Source organism: Camelus dromedarius, chromosome 1, assembly GCF_036321535.1.
Source record: "Camelus dromedarius isolate mCamDro1 chromosome 1, mCamDro1.pat, whole genome shotgun sequence".
Taxonomy (NCBI): Eukaryota; Metazoa; Chordata; class Mammalia; order Artiodactyla; family Camelidae; genus Camelus; species Camelus dromedarius.
The window spans coordinates 88603133-88624377 of NC_087436.1; the positions used below are offsets into that span (position 1 = coordinate 88603133).

The following is a 21245-nucleotide window of genomic DNA, read 5'->3' on the forward strand; positions in this document are numbered from 1 at the left end:
CGTGTCCCAAACTATACATTGGTTCTGGATGCTTATGTAGGTATGTAAAAAGATGCAAAGGGCTGGCAGGATACACACCAAACTTATAGTAGTGGTTGCTTCTGGGTAGAGGGTACAGGGAAGACAAGGCTAGGACTGGGAGGTGGCTGCTAAAAGAGCTTTAACTTTAGGCATAAAGTTTTATTGCTTTTCATGTGCTATGTAAGGTGGGGAAGCAAATATGACAAAAGACAAAAGTGGATGTTGTTAACTCCTGGTGGTAGAAGTATGGATGATATAATTTTTATACTGTTTTGCATTTTAAAATGGGGTCACTATGCATACCCACTAAGTCATTAATTTACATAATACAATATTCAGAAAGTACAGTGTCCTCCCTTCCACTCCTATTGCCCAGTCCCATCCATTGTTCTTCTTCTTCAGGGGCAGGTAGTCACCATTGTCTCTGTCTTTTTTGGGGGGAGGGGAGGGGGAATTAGGTTTGTTTGTTTGTTTATTTATTTTTAATGGAAGCACTGGGGATTGAACCCAGGACCTCATGCATGCTAAGCATGCTGTACCACTGAGCTATACTCTCCCCCTTACAACCTCTTTCTTGTTTCATCTTTTTCTCTTATACACAATCGAATCTTTTTTTTTCCTACATAAGGTGATATACTGTATCTTTGAGGATTTCCAATACCTGTTCATCTAGAGGTGTCTTTTTATTTCTAATGACTATATGGTATTTCATCTCACCTTTTTGGAAGGAATAAAAGAGTAGGAAGAAGTTGAGAGGAAGGGCGGCAGGCAGATATGGTCTTCGTTGCAAGAAGAACGGCTAATGATTCAGGAGACAATGGTGAAATCTTGAAGGTTCTAGAACAAGAATATGTTACTGTATGCTCCTTAAGAAGATTAATTTGGGAGTACTTCGCAGGATGAACTGGAGGAAGGGTGAGGCTGGGAATGAATAAATCAGCTAAAAGACTTAGTCAAAGATAAGAGGTAACAAGCACCTGACAAGCCCTAGCGATAATTAGAATGAAAAAGTGGCAGGGCAGGCAGGAGCAACTGCAAAGTAGGACACGTAAGACTTGACAGAGTAACTGAGTGGGAAGGAAAGAGTCAAAGGTAACTAACTCCAAGTTCTAAATGAATTTAGGTGCATAAGGGAACAGCAATTCTGCAGCCAGAAATAGTCAGGTCAGAAAGGAGAGCTGGTTGGACATGGGAAGAAGTAAAGGTCCATCTTTGGATACACTAGACACAGGGCTCTGAAGTGGATGCTCCAGAAATTAAATGAAAGGAGGCTGGCCGGCAGGTGGCATTCAACATGTTTGTATTGAATAAATGGGTGAAATGTGGCACAGGAGTTAAGGAAGGTGGTCAGGGCTGTTTGTGTGAAATTGGGAAATACCTACACAGAAGTGAAGGCAGAACTTCATGAAAGAAAGCGGGTGAAAGTATGAACCCCCCTGTTTCTCAGCAGCACAGGATGCTGAATGGGGGCCTGTGCATATTACTAATTTCTATGTAATATGTGGTACTCCTACGACTATAGATGGAAGGGCACAGTGGGAAAAATTGCTGGTGCAGACAGAGCTCCAGAGATGGGGAAGAAGACTCTAATAAAGAGGCTGGAGTATAGCAAAGCAAAGATGGCTGGGATTCAGTCCCCATCACTTCCACTCCCGTTCCCTCCAACCTTCATTCATCCACTTACTCATTCCTTCCACAAACATCACTGAGTACTTGCTGGGTTCAAAGCACAGTTCTAAATTCTAAGGATATTTATGAATGAAACACAAAACAAACAAAAACTATTCCTTCTCTTAAGGAGTTCAGTCTAGTGAAACTATAGAAAAATCCTTTCTGGTATTATTTTTCCTAAGGACAATAGTGGATTCAGAATTTCTACACAGTAAGGGCTTAGGGGCAGCCATCTGGTAAGAAGTGGAGGCTAGGAACTTATTTTAAAGCTATATTTATTTACCAAGTCAACTTTTTTTTTAAGTGTATTATTTGGGGACAGCTTGGGCTCCTAAAGGATATCACTGGAAGTTAAAAACCCCCTTTGCTTAAGTCAACGTTTTAAGGTGCGCTGTTTGAGTTTACGTCACTGCATTGTAAATAATCGACTGAACCCAAAAGGCACAAACCACGGAGAAGACCACACTGATAGGAATGAAGCAGAGACAAGTAAGTGTCACTTGGGGCCGCTGGTAATTGAGTTCCCATATCACGCCTTTTCGGAGCTGTCTGGATTGAGGTTGGGCTTTGCAGCCTGGTTTTGCCTGCCAGCTCAGCAGTAAAAGTCACGTGACCCCAAGCAAATCATTGAACCTCTCAGCTTCGTATGAAGCCATGCTGCAGATCCTTACGTGGATTAAATATGCCGACCTAACGTAATGCCTGACCCGAAGCAGGTGCTCAGTACACCTTTCTTACTTTTCTCTCTTTGTCTCTATCGTCTCAAACTATGTACAGAGGCTGAAAGGGGTGGACTGATGCGCAGAACGGGCGAGGTGTAGAAGTTCTTTCTTATTGCCTGACCTCATGCTGCCTCAATCTGTCACACCCGGGTGGGAAGGAGTCATTAACACTTCCCAGAGGCTTTCTCACTGAAGCAATCAGAAATGTTTCACTTAGACAAAGATAAATACTGTATGATATCGCTTATATGTGGAATCTAAAAACTAGGACAAACTAGCAGTTATAACATAAAAGCAGCAAACTCACAGCTTTGGAGAGCAAATCAGTGGTTACCTGTGGGGGAGAAGAAGTAATATAGGGAGGAGGGAGTGGGAGGCACAACTATTGGGTGTAGGGTGGAAAGATAGCCAATATTTTGTAATAACTGTAAGTGAAAAGTAACCTTTAAAATTGTATAAAAATTAAATTCTGAAGAACTGTTTAGAATATGGACAGATTCTGATGATGCACAGACTAGACACACCTGATCCCCTTAGAAAGAAAATGACATTTTCCTGCCTCTCCTAAATCCTTCACTACATCCTTGTCTTTTTCCACTGAAGCTTGTCTTTCTAATCTTTGTCTTGGGCATCTACTGACTGCCTCATTGCTGCTCCACCTTCATCAAATAATTTGGCACCTGCTGTAAGATGTCCCTTTCCTACTGCGTCTCACCATCATTCTGGGCAACCTCCACAGCTATGAAATATGATCTGAGTCCTTAGCTTCACAAGTCCTCTTCTTCCCTTTCCTTCTGCCACTCCACTGTTGTCACCCGAGTCCTTGGCTCAGAGCTGCTTCAGCTCCACAGCTGTAACCTTTAGTGCAGTATCTTATTTCCTGGCTGCAGCCTCCTCTGCTTCCAGCTCTTACTCTCTTTCCCACTAGACCTGTTTTTCAAACTTCTTGGGGTATTTGTCCCCTTGACCTTCAATTTTCTCACAAATCCTCCCTTCCCAGAATCCCCTCCCCACTTCAGCTTAAGATGTGATTTTTTATTTTCTTTGATTTAGGAAAGGCTTGAGTCTTTCACAACCTCCTTACCTCCTCTGCCCCCTTGTCCCTCTATCCCAGCCACTGACCCCAGTCTAGATCATTCCAGGTGATATTTGGGGCTCTTTCCTACCTGAACTGCTAGGCACGGTGAGAGAAGATCACAGCACCGTGTGCGCTATTGCATCAGTTGTGACCCAATGATACCGGTAACCCTTCCACAGATTTTCCCCAGCTCCTTCCTGTTGCCTCGCCTATGGCCCCACTTAGAGTTCTCCAATGACTCCTCATTTTCGTTAAGGTAACAGAGCATTCAGTGCATCTAGTGAATTAACCCCTGTCTTCCTCTCCACCTCTTTTCTTATCATTTATTCACAGAACTGTATTTTCCTCCATTTGATCTGCTGTGATTACCTGAAGACACTCTGTTCTCTCACATGTTTGCTTTTTGTATTTGCTACTGCTTTGTCCTAGAATCCTGGTCCACACTGTAACGTGCCTGGCAGGTGCCTGCTCTTTGTCCAAGCTCCCTCAAGCCTTGCCTTTTCAGGAAGCTTTATCTCAAGCCCCCTGCTGAGGACTAGGTGCATCTCCTCTTAGCTCACACAGCACCCTGGCCCTGACCTGCCTCTATGTGCTGGATTCTGACTGTTTGACCCTCCAGATCCCTTTCCACCTTGTATTGGTTTCTAGGACTGCTGTAACAAACTGACCTAAACTTCGTGGCGTAAAACAACAGGAATGTATTGTTTCAGTTCTAGAAGCCAGAAGTACCACATCAAGGTGTTGGTAGGACCATGTTCCCTCTGAAGGCAAGAGGGAAGACTCTGTTCCATTCCTCTTTTCTAGCTTCTGGTAGCCTCAGGCATTCCTTCTCTTGTAGATGTTTTACTCCAAAACTCTATCTTTTTAAAAGTTTTTAAAAATTAAAAAGAAAATCTTATTTTTTATTGAAGTGCAGTCAATTTACAATGTTAGTTTCAGGTGTATATAGCAAAGCAGTTCGAACCTCCATCTTCATATAGTGTTTTCTTTGTGTCTCTCCATTTGGTCTTCCCTCTGTGTGTGTCTTTGTATCCAAATTTCCCCTTTTCCAGTTATCAAAATTTTCTCATAACACTATTAAAATGTCCACTAATTTTGAAACAAAGAAAAGATAATCTTGGAAACTGAAGAGGTGACTGACAATTATGGACACTTCTTTTAGCTTCTTTTGTGGGTCCCAAACCTTTTGTTCAGTGTAGTGCTCTTGTTCCCCAATACTAGTTGTGAGCTCTTTAAGGCCATAGTATTATGGCTTCCTTCTTACAGCATCTGGCAGAGGACTTTGTACATGGTATTTATTTATTAAATTCAACATAGACATTCATTTCTTGGGATGTATGTATTTCATTTTCTAATTATTGCTAACATACAGAAATGAAAATAACTTTTTTTACACTGATTTTTTTGTCCTGTGATCTTGCTAAATTCACTTATTCTAATATTCTTTTGTAGATCCTTTAAGGATGTTTACATATACTATCATGTCATCTGAAAATATAGTTTTACTTTTTTCCAATATGGGTGCTCTTTCTTTCCTTCCTTCCTTCTTTTTTCTTTTCTCTTCTCTTTTCTTTTCTTTTCTTTTCTTTTCTTTTCTTTTCTTTTCTTTTCTTTTCTTTTCTTTTCGCTTACTGCAAGAGCTAGAACCTCCAGTACAATTTGGATACCTCTAGAATATCCTTGCCTTGTTCTTGACTTTAGGGGGAACATGTTCAGTGTTTCATCATTAGGTATGATATCAGCTGTAGGTTTTATGTGCATTGAGGAAGTTATCTGGTTGAGAACGTTTCCTTCTGTTCCTAGTTTGCTAAAAATTTTTATTATGAATAGGTATTGAATTTTGTCAAATGATTTTTCTACATCTGTTGAAATGATCATGTGAGTTTTCTCATCTTTTTTGCTATTAATATAGTAATTTCATTGTTTTTCAAATTTAAATCTATATATCTTAAGTTATGAAATTAACTTTATGTTGTGTTAGTGGTTTGTGAATTTTGTCTTGGAGAATTGACCCCAGAGGCTTCATATTTGCAGACCTGAAACGTCAGACAGGTAACATCTACCTTGAAGACTTTCTTGACCGTTATTTTATCTCTCCCACTACTGTATTCAGAAATGTAAATATGATTGGGGTGGTGCACCAAGGGCCAATAGCACAGAGTAATCGTTTTTAAAGTGTGATTCAGGAACGGCTTGAAATAGAATTACATACAGTGCTTGGTACAATTGTAGATTCCCGTCCCCCACATCATACCTCATTTGGACTCTGAGGCCTGGGCCCTGGAATCTGCATTTTAAACAAACTTCACAGGTGTTATTCATACTAAATTTAGAGAACCACTGTTTCATAGTTAATTGTGTTTGTATGTGTGGGTTTATAGGTGAGGGTGCACAGCATATCTTTTCTGCTATTTGATATAAAAAAGATTTTATTCTGATTTTATAGATGTAAAAACTGAGGTTCAGTAAGATTAAAAAACTCACTTGAGTTCTTTCATCTAGTAAGTGGTAGAGGCAGGGTTTGAACCTAAGTCAGAGCCTGACGTCAATCAAGAGAATAGATTGCTTACTGGGCATTCATAGTTTATGTTCCAAGTTAACTTTGTCTGAATTGTTCATGAGATTTTCCCAATTGTTTGCTTTGCTTTATCTTTGTGAAGTTCTTTACAGCCTTACTTAAGTGAGAAATGTTTATGATTCAGCTAAAAACAAAAGCTGAAACTTATTTTCTAAAAGCAGCTGTTTCTTTTTTGGGGAAGGATATCGCTCAGTGGTAAGTGCATGCTTAGCACACACAAGGTCCTGGGTTCAATCCCCAGTACCTCTATTAAAAAAAAAGCTAAATAAATAATCTACTTACCTCCTCCCTTCCAAAACCCCTAAATAAATAAATAACAAAATGAAATAACATAAAAGCAATTGTTCCCTATTGATTCATAAAGTTTTATTCAGATTCATGTTTGAAAATCAACAAAGCAATGAATTCTCTAAAAGAAGCATCTTTTGATTCTTTCCAAATGTGTCGCTAACAATCCGATGATAATACCAAAAGAGTTGAAAAGTATGTGAAAAAATTAACAGTTATTGACTATTAAAAATTCTTTCTCAAAAAAATATGAAAATGAATATATGTATGTATATGCATGACTGGGACATTGTACTGTATACCAGAAATTGACACATTGTAATTGACTGTACTTCAGTAAAAAAATTTTTAAAAAGCATGTATTCATAAGTGACAATAAAAAAATTCCATATATTTTGAAACATGGCATTATTTTATATACCAATAATAAGAACAAAATATTACCATAAACTAAGAAACTCCAGTGATTATCAGATGGATTTCAGTTTTAGAGATGTTAAAATATGTGGGGGGTATGCCATAATAAAAAAAATATGGTATTTAAGAAAAAAATTAAAAATTAAAATTCTTTCTCAAAGTATAAAATTTATTTTTTAATATAATGCAATATTTTTTTAACATTTTTTATTGATTTATAGTCATTTTACAATGTTGTGTCAAATTCCAGTGTTCAGCACAATTTTTCAGTCATACATAGACATATACACAGTCATTGTCACATTTTTCTCTGTGAGCTACCATAACATTTTGTGTATATTTCCCTGTGCTATACAGTATAATCTTGTTTTTTTAATATAATGCAATATTTTTAATGTAAAAATTCAAAATAAAGTATTAGCAGCTAGGATTTAATAGCATATAAAAAGAAGAACTTACCATAATCAAGAAGAATTTATTCCATAACTATTAAAATAATTTATTAATTTAGTTCATCATATAATAGGAAAAATTAGGAAAAGGATCAATGAAACTAAAAGCTGTTTCTTTGAAAAAATGAACAAATTGATAAACTGTTAGCCAGACTCATCAAGAAAAAAAGGGAGAGGGCCCAAATAAATAAAATCAGAAATGAAAAATAAGTTACAACAGCACCACAAAAATAGGAGACTACTATGAGCAACTATATGCCAATAAAATGGACAACCTAGAAGAAATAGACAAATTCTTAGAAAGGTACAGCCTCCTAAACTTGAACCAGGAAGAAATAGAAAATATGAACAGACCAATTGCAAGTACTGAAATTGAATCAGTAATTTAAAAACTCCCAACAAAAGTCCAGGACAAGATGATTTCACAGGTGAATTTAGAGAAGAGTTAATACCTATCCTTCTGGAAGCATTCCCCAAAATTGCAGAGGAAAGAACACTTTTGAACTCATTCTACGAGGCCATCATCACTCTGTTACCAAAGCCAGGCAGACACCAAAAAAAAAAAAAAAAAAAAAAGAAAGAAAGAAAAGGAAAAGAAAAGGAAGAAAGAAAATTACAGGCCAATATCACTGAAGAACATAGATACAAAAATCCTCAACAAAATACTGGCAAACTGAATTCAATAATACATTAAAAGGATCATACACCATGATCAAGGATTTATCCCAGCAATGCAAGGATTTTTCAATATCTGCAAATCAATAAATGTGATACATAACATTAACAAATTGAAGATTAAAAATCATATGATCATCTCAATAGATGCAGAAAAAATTTCTGATGAAATTCAACATCCACTTATGATAAAAACTCTCCAGAAAGTGGGCATAATGGGGACATACCTCAACATAATAAAGGCCATATATGACAAACTCACAGCTAACATCATATTCATCAGTGAAAAGCAGAAAGCATTCCCCTGAAGATCAGGAACAAGAAAAGGATGCCCACTATTGCCACTTTTATTCAACATAGTTTTGGAAGTTTTAGCTGTAGTAATCAGAGAAGAAAAAGAAATATAAGGGATCCGAATTGGAAAGGAAGGCGTAAAACTGTCACTGCTTGCAGATAACATGATACTATGCATAGAAAATCCTAAAGATGTCACTGGAGCTCATAATGAATTTGGTAAAGTTGCAGGATACAAAATTAATATACAGAAATCTGTTACATTTCTATACACTAACAATAAAATATCAGAAAGAGAAATTAACAATCCCATTTACCATCACATCAAAAAGAATAAAATATCTAGGAATAAACCTACCCAAGGAAGAAAAGGACCTGTACTCCAAAAACTATAAGATACTGATGAAAGAAATTGAAGATGACACAAGTAGATAGAAAGATATACTGTGTTCTTGGATTGGAAGAATCAATATTATTATTTGTTTTTAATTGAAAGCATTTTATTATCTTTCTCCAGATAGGAAGGCTTTAAGTTAGAAAAGTTTACCAAAGTTTAATATACTAATCCTTGATTCTTCAAAACAGCCACCAGCTTTTCGGCGCTGGACACGTGGGTTACACAACCCTGTGGGACTGGAAGAATCAATATTATTAAAATGACCATACTACCCAAGGCAATCTACAGATTCAGTGCAGTCCCTATCAAATTACCAATGGTATTTTTCACAGAACTAGAACAGATAATTTAAAAATTTGTATGGAAACACAAGAGACCCAGAACAGCTAAAACAATCCTGAGAAAGAAGAACAGAGCTGGAGGAACCGTGCTCCCTGATTTCAAACTATATTACAAAGCTACAGTAATCAAAACAGTATGATGCTGCCACAAAAACAGACACATAGCTCAATGGAACAGGATTAAAGCCCAGAAATAAACCCACACATTTATTTTCAATTTATCTATGACAAAGGAGGCAAGAATATACAGTGGAGAAAAGAAAGTCTCTTCAGTAAATGGTGCTGGGAAAACTGGACAGCTACATGTAAAAGAATGAAATTAGAACATTCTTTAACAGTCATATACAAAAATAAACTCAAAATGTATTAAAGACCTAAATGTAAGACCAGGTACTAAGAAACTCCTAGAGGATAGCATATTCCTTGACATAAATTAAATAGGTAGAATATTCCTTGACATAAATTAAAGCAATATTTTTTTTGGATCTGTCTCCTAGAGTGATGGAAATAGAAGCAAAAATAAACAAATGGGATCTAATTAAACTTAAAAGCTTTTGCACAGCAAAGGAAGTCATAAACAAAATGAAAAGACAATTATTTGCAAATGATGCGACTGACAAAGAATTAATTTCCAAAATATACAAACAGTTTATACAACTCAATATCAAAAAACCAAACAACCCAATGGGCAGAAGACCTAAATAGACATTTCTTTTAACAAGCTATACAAATGGCCAACAAGCACATGAAAAGATGCTCAACATCACTATTAGAGAAGAGCAAATCAAAACTACAATGAGGTATCACTTCATACAAGCCAGAATGGCCATCAACAAAAAGTCTACAAACAATAAATGCTGGAGAGGATGTGGAGAAAAAGGAACCCTCCTGCACTACTGATGGGAATGTAAATTGATATAGCCACCATGGAGAACAGTATGGAGGTTCCTTAAAAATCTAAAAATAGAGTTGCCATATGATCCAGCAATCCCACTTCTAGACATATATCTAGAAAAGACAAAATCTCTAATTAAAAAAGGTTCATGCACACCAATGTTTATAGTAGCACTATTTGCAGTAGCCAAGACATGGAAGCAACCTGAATATCCATCCACAGATGACTAGATAAAGAAGATGTGACATATACGCAACGGAATATTGTTCAGCCATATGAAAGAATGAAATAATGCCATCTGCAGCAACATGAATGGACCTAGAGATTATCATACTAAATGAAGTAAGCCAAACAAAGACAAATATCATATGATATCACTTATATGTGGAATCTAAAAAAATGATACAAATGAACTTATTTACCAACCAGAAATATACTCACAGACATAAAAAACAAACTTACAATTACCAAAGGGGAAAGTGGGGGGAGGGATAAATTAGGAGTTTGGATAAACAGATAAACAATACTATATATAAAATATATAAACAACAAAGTATAGCACAGGAAACTATATTTAATATCTTATAATAATCCATAATGGAAAAGAATCTGAAAGAAAAAAAAATATATGTATAACAATCACTTCGCTGTGTATCTGAAACTAAACTATACTTAAATTAAAAAAAGGAAAAATTTTAAGGAAGAATATGATTATTTCTATAAAAGTGAGAGAGCCTCAATAAAAATCAACATTCATTTCAATTTCTAATTTTTTAAAATAGTAAAATAGGAATAAATGGAGATTTATTGAACAGAATCAAACATCTCTCTTGAGCAAACAGCAGCATTATGCTTAAGTGTGAAACTCTAAAAACACTCTCAGAGCCAAGAACCACACTAGGTATCTCTAAAGACAGTTTTGATATTACAATATTAAGACTGTTATTTATTATGTTCTGGAAGTTTTAGTCAATGTAACTAGACATCAAAGCTAGATACCGCTTTAAAAAAGAAAAGGAAAGAATTTGTGTAAGTACTCTGACTGTATTACTGAAAACAGAAATTGTTTAACAGAAAAACTATTAGAAATAATTTTTGTAAAGGTTACTTAAGGTGGCTGGTTTCAAAATAAAGAAAAATAATTTTATGAAATAGCAAAAGCAATGAGTTAAAATATATCAAGGGAAAATTATCCTAATGACAATAGAAATGAAAATACAAAGCATCTAGGGATTAATAAGCATGTAGGATCTATATGTAGAAGCTTTTTCAAAAACATAAAGGAAAATAATTTCCCAATTTATTCTATAATTTTAATGCAAACTCCATCAAAATCCTTCTGGTTGATAAAGCAAGTTTCGGATGATGGCATTTCAAATCAGTAGGGAAAAGACAGATTATTGGTTATTGATTTAGTGTCATTTAGAATATTGACTAGCCATTTAGAAAATCTAAAGTTAAATCCCTATTTCACATCTTACACCAAGATAAATTCGAAATAGATTAAAATTTAAATATGAGAAAGGAAACCATAGAAGCAGTGGGGAAAATATGTTGGTAAATAGTTATAAAGTCCGGAGTAGAATTTTGAGTATCTTTATTTTTCTATTTATACTTTCTGGTTTTTTCCTAGAATGATTATGTATTAAGAAGGTGATTGTGTGATATAAAGAAAGTTTTTTCCTGTGTGGAACACTTAGACCAACAAGAAATTATGGGACAAGAAAGTGATTTTTTTTTCCTTCAGATCCAAGCAAAGCCCAGACTTGGTTCTATCTGACATATTGGATAATACTGTCATCTGTCCTTGTGTAATGTTACTCACATAATTTTTCTATGTTATAATGGCTAGAATAATCATATTTTCTCCTTTTCCTGGTCATAAGGCATGAGGTCTCTCAGAAAGAGTGGTCATTGATGACAATAGTAAGTCAGCATGCTGTAAATATAACCAGAATTCCAGTCTGATGCTGAAAAGAGGTCATTGAAACAATTCTCTTCTCAAAAAGTGGTTGTTTCTTTAAAAAGTACTTTAATTATATTTTAAAATATATGCACACTTTTATTAACAAACATCACAAAAATTCTGTTTACTATTTATTGACTACTGGCTATTATTTCCATCAGCTGTTTGAATGCTAGGGTGAAATAAAGAGCACTATTTATTGCTATCCTCACGAAGATTTAACATTTTACAGAACAAAGTGTGTTTTATACATTTCCCCACCTCAAATGACTTCTTACATTCTTTTTCTCTCTTTTTTTTTTTTTTTTTGGTTTTTGCTTTTCTATTTTATTCATGACATAGACAAGCTTCCTGCCAAAACCCAGAGATCAGGGATAGAAAAATAACAGAGGAAAAATCTCCAAGGCATAAAATAAAAGCTCGGAGTGCAAGCTAGGTGTGTGTGTTGTAGGGGGAGGGGAGGGATGGATGAATGAGTGGCCATGGAGGATAAGGTGGAAGTATGGGACCTATTGAAGTTGTCCAGCACCCCAGGTCATCCTCTCAGCATGTTGACCTTCTTTGGGTCTTCATCAGAGGGACCCATGGCAAGTGACCTTCAATATAAGAGCTGATAAACATTGGCAGTGTTCTTGGAGCCCATGAACACATACTGGGCTTTTGTTTTGTTGACTGAAAAAAAAAGACAACCTAAAAGGTGAGAATTATATTTTATTCAGGGACATTACTGAAGATTGTAGCCCAGGAAGGCAGCCTCTCAGATAGCTCTGAGGGACTGATCCAAAGAGGTAAATGAGGAACCAGGATACATAGGGGTTTTTGATGAAAAAAATCATGTAGTTGAACATCAAAAGATTACTACTAATCACAAAAACCAGACATCTCTAGTTAATGATTTTAGTGCTTTTCTGTGTATGGGAAGAGTCAACAGTTTGGGTCATTGAAATTATTCCTTTGATAACATCTTAACTATCTAGGGCCATTATCCTATTTTTCCTACCCTTGGAACCACCTACCCTGGTGGCTGCAGTGGCTAATGGCTTGATGGCGGGCAACATTCATTTGTTGTTTAACAGAAGGGCAGGCAACATCTTTGTTTACAGAAGTGCCAGGCAACAATTTTTTGTCCTCAGTTTCCTTTTGTTTTCCTGCTGACACCTGCACTTTATTAGTGGGGAGCCTTGGTCTGGGAGAGGGGGTGCTGATATGGACACTTAGTGCCCATCTAGGTGGAGTTTCCTGGACGTCAAGTCTTTCCTCCATGCAAGTTTAGAGGAAACATCATGGTGATGAAATCCCCAGAGGGCAGTAGTGTGACTGGTAGGGGTGGGGGTGCAGTGGTAGGAGGGGGCATGCCCTAGGCACAACTGGGCCCTGGGGACAGCAGGGCATCAATGTCCAGCTCCATGTCCATGGTCAGAAAGCAGTGGCTGTACCTGTGCACAGGCACACTGTCCGGGCCCACCGGGAACTCCTCAAAGTTCCAGGCCATATCACTGCAGCACAGCAGAGACCAAGTGAAGAACTTGCGGTAGTCAAGAGCGCAGGGGCATTGTCCCTCGGCGCTGGCAGAGCCTGGGGAAAGAAGAGGACGAGCGGGTGTGCCTGTGCCTCATTCACCTGTGTGAACCCGGGCTTGAACGTGCTGCTGGGTGGGACTTGGAGATCAGGATCTGTTGGTTCTTGGCATTTTCCTGATCCCTGAACTGGTTGTGTGGGAAGCTGAGCACTATATGTATCAGAATAATTTATGGGACTTGCTAAAAAGTGGATCAGTTTCATCTTTATTCACTCCAAAGTTTGAATACCACTCAAGACCCCCTTTTTTTTTTTCTGGATGCCTGTAGTAATTTAACTGATGACACGCATTTTGGTATTTTATTTTACTGCTTTTTTTTGGTTCCTTAATTGTTTATATGAAGGTAAGGTCCCTACAGTTTTGTTCTACACCTACATTGCCTAAATTTTCAAAGCTGGGGTAAATCCAGATTGAAAAAAAGAAAAAGAGCTCTGCACTTCTGGTACATTCTTGAATATTAAAAAAATATACAAAAACCTGGCTAGTGGTAATAAAGGCTTAGATCGTGACTGTATTCTATTAAAAAAAATTCCTACATAAAACCAGGAATAAGATTGTTATTAAGGCCTTAGAAGAATGGTAGAGTGAAACTTTTGATTACATAGTAAATATATAGTAAGTTTTCCTACTTACAAGACTTTTTTTCTCTCCAGATATCAAACTAACCATGAAGAAAAATATTATCAACACATGGCACTCTTTTGTAAATATTCCCAATATGATTGTACCAGATATTGAAAAGGAAATAAGAAGGATGGAAAATGGAGCATGCAGGTAAATGCAAGCATTTTTCTATGTATTTTTACACAGTTCTTAAATTTAACTAGGCTGAATTTTGGTTTAATTCCTTTTTTTTTTTTTTTTTTTTTTGGTGCTGGGTATGCTATTGCATCAGTTTAACTTTTAATTTGAAACCTTGAACTTTGTAATTAAGTGAATTTATACTTTTGAAGAGCATAACTTTTCTAACAAATGAATGTAAGATATTGTTGTGGTCATTCTTTAGAAGCACTTATGCCAATTATTTCCTGAGTCACTGGCAAGACCTTTCCTCATGGGACATTTCACATCTGAAGGGATAACATTGCCATAGAGAAGTGTGAAAAAAAATAGAGTCTGAAATGCTAACATGTTTTAAAAGCATAATTTAAAGTGGTTACCCTATAAATGAATAGAACTTGTGTAAATGTGGTTGAATTTATTTTTAATGGGAGGAAATGTTATTGCAAGTTAGTTCAGAAAACTGTATAATATGACCTAAAGTATAGATATCATACTTTCTATTGAATAAATATTAACATCGATCAATGCATCAAACAATAGAAATATGAAAGACTTTGAAAGTAGTTTCTTAATTATATGTATTTTACTGGATCATGCATATACTCTATCTAATTCTATGTATTCTGCACAGTTCTCATTTCATTCTCATTAAAAATTGTTGTCTGTGTTCATTTGAGAGGGAAGGAGAAGAGATGAGGCAGTAGTCCCCCTAATGAGAAATGTTATTCCCCAACAAGTGTTTAAGACATTAATCTAAATCATCTCTGCCTCCTGTTGGACTGTAGTTCCTTTTCTGATGATGATGACAGTGCCTCTATATGTGAAGACTCAGAGAGTGAAATCCCCCATGCAAGGGATTCCTTTAGAAGTAATATGCACAGGAGAGGACAACTGTCACAGAGGTAAGCAATGTGACCTCCCCCTCCATATCTGTTTTTACACTATTATTTAGATGAAGAGATGGTGTTCTACTCCTCCACTTAGTGGGTTTGGCAAAGCCACTCGGCAGGATCGCAGGTAAATTGCTTCTTCTGCTTCTTACCCTTTTTCTCTCTTGGGAAACTAATGGTAACTCATGTCTGTGGGGCTCCAAGTCATAAACGTTCTTGCTGATCATTTTCCCTGAGACCTGTGTCTGTCCTGTAAGAAACCTCATGCCTCAGTCCTTTCTGATTTCCTCTTCCCTTCTGATTCTTCTTCCAGAAGTGTAAGTGAGAGGGGTTAGTGGTCATTCTCTAAAATGCTCTATTGTGTTCGACCCTGCTTTCAGGGAAGTAGAGCACCAGAGTGAGCAACTAGAAGAAAAAGGCTAAAAATCCTCAGTAGGAAATGAAGCACTCATGGAACCTTCAGCTATGTGACTCTGAGGGTGCGGAAGGAGTTGGTGTGGATCAGGGGTTCCTATCCAATCAAACATACTTACTTTTTCTTTGGTTTTCTCCCTCTTTTTTTTTTTTTTTTTTCCTCTCCTGTTTCTTTTCCCACTGACCACCTTCAGCTTTCCCACTGTTTTCGTTTGTCTTTTTTCTCTTCTAAGTCTTAGATCTTTTGCTGGGAGTTAGCCACATCCAAGATGACTCACTCAGGGCATGGAAGATGTTAATGTGATGTATTGTGAGCATTGATTAATGGGCATCTACTAATTACTTTGGTTCATGGCACTGATATTCAGCAACTCAAGCTTCACAGAGGCTCTATGTTTTAAAAAATTGCCTAGGCACTAGTTGGTAATGGGTAGAAACTGAAAAGAATTTGTTCTTTAAGACTGTTTCTTACCATGGACATTGGACACATGGTGACTATGATGATTTCACTGTCCTTTTTCATTTCCCAGGGAACAGTACCTGCCTGGAGCCATTGCACTTTTCAATGTTAACAACAGCAGCAATAAGGAGCAGTAAGTACATCGACAATTGAAAACCAAACTTTGTTTTTGAAGAAAACCCGTAAAAAGGTAGAAGCACATCTGAATCTACACAGTGGCGAAGATATTCTATTGTTTTGTCATTTGGTTATTTATCTCTGAAAAGTATGGCTACCCATGTTAAAGGTGGTATGTATATATGTATGTATATATCTGAATATGTGTAGAAAAACCATGTCTATAGCATACATGCAATTGCCCCTCCTTGTGGTTAGAGCTAGGGCGGCTGATAAAATAAATGAAATATCATTTTTAATTCTTCCCATTCTGAGCCCATGTGTCTTAGGTCAAGTTCCCCAGGGGACCGTCTTTGAGATGGAGGTTTGTATGCAGATGGTTATTGAGAGTTCTGTCAAAAACAATACCTAGAAGGGAGTTAGGGGGGTAAGACTGGGCAGACGGAGAAGTTGAACTTCAGAGAATAGAGTTGACATGCCCTGTGATCCCATGGGAAGCTCTGGAGCAGGGATGGCCCTTCCGCGTTGTCCCAGAATTAGGCAATAGGACTGGGTCTTTGTACCCATGCACAGTCATTGGATGAGGGCTGCCCCTAGGAGAGGGGGCATAACTTTGAGCATGGTGGCCTCCTTCAGCCCAGGGAAGCCAAGAGAGAGGGAAACTGTGAACTGGCAGCAACCAACACTGGATAGTGGCACTGGTCAAAGCCAAATTAGTATCCATAATATGTATTGATTCAAACCCAGGTTACTTGATGCCTCTTCCACAGTGTAATTAACTTGCCATCAAGTGACTGATTGCTTTCCTCAGGCAATGGTGCTGATTCAGAGTCATACCTAGTCACCAGCGTGAATGGGATCTCATGTGTTGGGCCTGTACATAGATAGCCTCCACCACTGCCACCATCATTGCCCCTTTCATATCCACACTGTGCTGGCACTGGGGATGCCAGTGACAGAGGATGGCTTTGTCAGATGCTGGAGCCATTCTGTCCACTTGGTTGTTGTTGTTTTGCTCCTCCGTGGCATATGCTATTTGATGGGCATTAACATAGGATACAAAGGTTTTTAAACCTTGTGCTCATGCTCACAAGTCCATTTGGTCTGCTTATTCTCCAGAACCATTTTTCCTGATCTTTCAATATTTTTTCATCAGGTCCCTGACCAACCAGCCAAGGCATTGTGACTACCCATGAGTTCTTGTATATTCTTAATTTGGGCCATTTATTTTTCCATACAATGAGGATAACTGGGCACTGCTTGAAACTGTGCCATTGGTAAGATTAACCTCACTGCCTTTTAAGGCCACTTCCAAGCAGGGCTGTATTGTAGACAACAGCTCATTTTGGCTTGCATCCACATGCCAAGCAGGTCTATCTGCAGATCATGTTCCATCAGCTGCTCCTACAAACCCCATATATGGCCATGGTGGGCAGGTGAGGAATAGTTTTGATGTAACAGAGGTAAATGACTTGGGGACAGGGTGCCAAGCCACCTACCCAGTCCCAGACAGACCTCTTCATCATAGGAAAGATTGCTATACAACCTTATGACTTGTTAGTTCTGACAGAATCCAGCTCACTACTTCCTGTCCCATGGTTAGATAATCCTCTTTCAGGGCCCAACCAACATGATGTCATTGATAGAGGTATAGCAGACCAATGTGATACCTTGAGGAAGGTCCAGATGGTCCAGGTCCCCCTAAATTATGTCATGATAGTAGGCAGAGAGTTAACATAGCCCTGGAAAATATTGCAAATACGTACTGTTTTCCACCCCGTGTGAATAGGAACTGTTTCTGATCCTCTTCCCTGATAGTGATGAAAAATAACACATTCACCATGACTGACCCAGAACCTTAGGAATATGGTATTGATTGGGTGAGTGTTGTCTTTCACATCTGCCGCAGCGACTGCAGTTGGGGCTACTATTTGTTTGATTTTGCAGTAGTCTCCTGCCATCCGCCAGGATCATTTGGTTTTAATAGGGGCCAGATATTGAATTAAATGGGGATGTGATGGGGAACCACCACCCCTGCATGCATTAGGTCTTTAAGGATTGCATTTCCTTTCCTGTCCAGGATGCAATATAGTTTTTGCCAGCAGGTAGGAGGCAGCTTTACAGCTTCCATTTGGTCCTCCCCACTATGTGAGCTCTTACTCCACAAGCCAAGGGACTAGAGGAGATGAGGGTTCTACCGAGGACCAAAAATGTCTACAAAAATGTCTACATTGGGGAACTGGAAAAGTGACCACAAGGCGGGGGTGTCCTTAGACCGTGTGGAGGCCTCATAAGTCATGTATCATACAGGATTCTATTACTACCAAGCCACCCTTAAGTCCCCCATTTTAATGGAGGGCATGATGAAGCTTCAATCCCTGGGTCTCAATATTGACTTGGGTCCTATGCCAAATAATGTTTATTGTATCTAGGGAATCTTTTTTCCCCAGGAGACAGTTACCTAAGTAAATGAACGTTGGTTTTTCTTTGGAGGAAAGACGGGAAACTATTACTGAATATACTTGTCACAGTGTTGCAGAGTCCTTCTTTATGGGGGCCTGGCTTCTCCTTCAGTCAATAGTGTCGTTTCTGAGAACTAGCTCAGGTTTAGGAACTATTTAAGGAGTTGTGACTTTTTACTGGGGTAAGTTGCCATCAATCTCCTGATCATCCATTCCTGATTTTTTAAAAAAAAATTATATATGTTAAACAGTACCCTAACAAGCCAACGGGATGCCCATCTATCTAGGAATGCAGTGCCTATTATCCTCTTCCGTAGCTCTGTGTGGGTTAAGACCCTGGCTACTGTGCTCACCTTACGCTAACTATAATTATCAGACCCATTTCTCTTCTGATGGGTAAGCACTGTCATTGGTCTCTGTGATTTCTAGATCCTGTTGTCTGTTGCTCACAGGGAATCTAGCTCTGTATTCAGTTTAGCATCTCTCACTATCAGCCCTGGTCCACAGAGGACAACACCACTGAGCTTCTGGTGTCCCTCTCACCTGCACATTCCTTATCGCTTTGTACCTCTGAGCCCTCTTAGGGAACGTAATCAGTTGGTGGGCTGTTTTCCTTAATATACCCAGTTAAGTATACCACTTCTCTTTCTAACACCTTCCTCCACCATCTGCCATGGCATTTTGTAATTTCTATTTCACTTAGTGTGAGCCATCACCTTTTCTGAGCTTCTAAGAGCCATCCAAGAAGTGCATCAGCACCACCTCCTAGGATCTATGCTGGGGTGTTAAATCCTGCATCATAGGAGTGTGCTCCCTTAGCAATCAATTCCACCTGATCCAGCTTTATGTTTTGTTCCTATTTGTACATGACAACCTTAGGTGCCAAGCCCCATCTCCTTGTCAATTTTATCTCCTATTTCTCCTCAGTAGCAGTGCTCCACTTCTGCTGGGCCATTGCTACCCAGACTGAGTTCATTTGTATATTTGCACCTACAAATTTCCCTCCCTTTAACATCCTTTCTCTTCTTAACCTCTCCAACTCTTATCCATACTTTGAGGCCTGGGTTTAGACCTGCTTCCCTTTAGCAGCCTTCTCTGGCTATCTCTGTGACAATGAGATGCCCATTCATTCATATCTGAATGATACCTTTTCCCAGGACAACTGAGCCAACAACGGCAACCTACTATGACTGTCGGTCTGTCTGACTCCAGAACCCACTTTTCTGCTGAAAGGGAAAACCAACTGCGAGGAGAGGCCTCTAATTACATACTCTTTACTCAAGAAGAAGCTGTATATAGAAGAAAGTGACCTCAAATCCAGTGAATGATTCTAAGAATTAGGATTCCACTGTGTTACCACAGAGCTTTTTGACGTCTCATAAAAAAACTGCTTCAGCCAGGATTACTTCTCTAGAGAAAACTGATGGCATTTTCTTGACATTCTCAAAGCTCTTACTCACGTATGAATATAAGTGACATCAAGGAGCTTAAACTCTTTTTGTAGGGGTGGTTAAAAAAAATATATATATATATATATAATTTTTTAATGGAGGTACTGGGGATTGAACCCAGGACCTTGTGCATGCTAAGTACGCACTCCATCACTGAGTTATAGCCTCCTCCTTCAAGAAGCTTAAATTTTAAGTAACTATTTTTGGGTATGCATTGAGACTTTGAGAGTGCACTCCTAGAGACTGTTGTTTCTTAAATTTCCTTCAAGTTTATACCTTTATCCACCTCCATTTTCCACATGCACTAATTCCCAGGAATTTTTGTTCATTTGTTTTATTATCTGGGTGCATATCCATTTTTTTTGTAGAATTCTGTATTAGGAGATCAGATTTCTGGTCTCTGAGCATGGGGGACATGTCTTTGAATGCAAAGTGCAGAATTCTTACCCAATGGGAAGGAAAGTAAATAAGAATGGAAGTCATAATGTAACTTGATTATGTGACAGAGGTATTGTTTTTTCTATAGAGAACCAAAAGAAAAAAAGAAAAAGAAAAAGGAAAAGAAGAGGTAAATAAGACTTTGGAATGAACTATCCCACATTTTTTCTGCCCGTAACATTTTCGTGTTTTACTAACTATAGCTCTCACTTTTTCAGCAAGCCAGATGATAAAAATGAAAATAAAAAGGACTCAGAGAAGAAAAAGAAGAAAGAAAAGGACAAAGACAAGAAGAAGAAAGAGGAGAAAGGCAAAGATAAGAAAGAGGGGTAACTATTTTTATTGGTATTGAAATTAGGAATAAATATGTGAAGGGTTTTGGATGCAGGAATAATTTCCTGCAAGTTTATAGTAAATAGGTACTGTGTAAAGACTAAATAAATTGTTATAAAATATGAATTTAATTTTTTCTACTTTCCTTAAAATTAGTAATGTTAACCTTAGTCTTAGTTTTCTCATCAAGAATTTTGAATGTTATGGTTAATTTCCTTCCTGAAGCACTGGTGAGAAAAACTTACCACTGGGACATGTTTAAGATCCAAGGAAAACTGGGTTTCTAGGATCTTAACATCAATTTTTAAAATTGAAATAAAAATTTAATAATTTCACTAACATTTTTGAGTCATAAACACAGTGTGGCAAATACTCCAAAGTAAAGTAGTCTTATTGCAAAAGCCATGCCTAGTTTTGAGGGCAGTTTAAATGCTATCAAAATACCAGCCATTTGAAAGATTCTTTTTAAAGCAAACATCTGAGAGTTAGAATTTCACAAGGGTAAGGCTGAGTGATATTTTCA

At 37.8% G+C, this 21245-nt stretch overlaps 1 protein-coding gene across 1 annotated transcript in view; it reads left to right on the forward strand.

Annotated features, from left to right (window-relative positions):
* The window catches only part of CNGA1 (cyclic nucleotide gated channel subunit alpha 1), a 77941-nt gene that overhangs the window by 51894 nt on the left and 4802 nt on the right, over window positions 1-21245 (forward strand). Inside the window, exons 3-7 of the mRNA XM_010992863.3 lie at window positions 14028-14148; window positions 14943-15059; window positions 15992-16054; window positions 20478-20519; window positions 20608-20718. Coding sequence (XP_010991165.2) covers window positions 14042-14148; window positions 14943-15059; window positions 15992-16054; window positions 20478-20519; window positions 20608-20718 — 440 coding nt within the window. The 5' untranslated portion in view covers window positions 14028-14041. The remainder of the gene's footprint in view (window positions 1-14027; window positions 14149-14942; window positions 15060-15991; window positions 16055-20477; window positions 20520-20607; window positions 20719-21245) is intronic.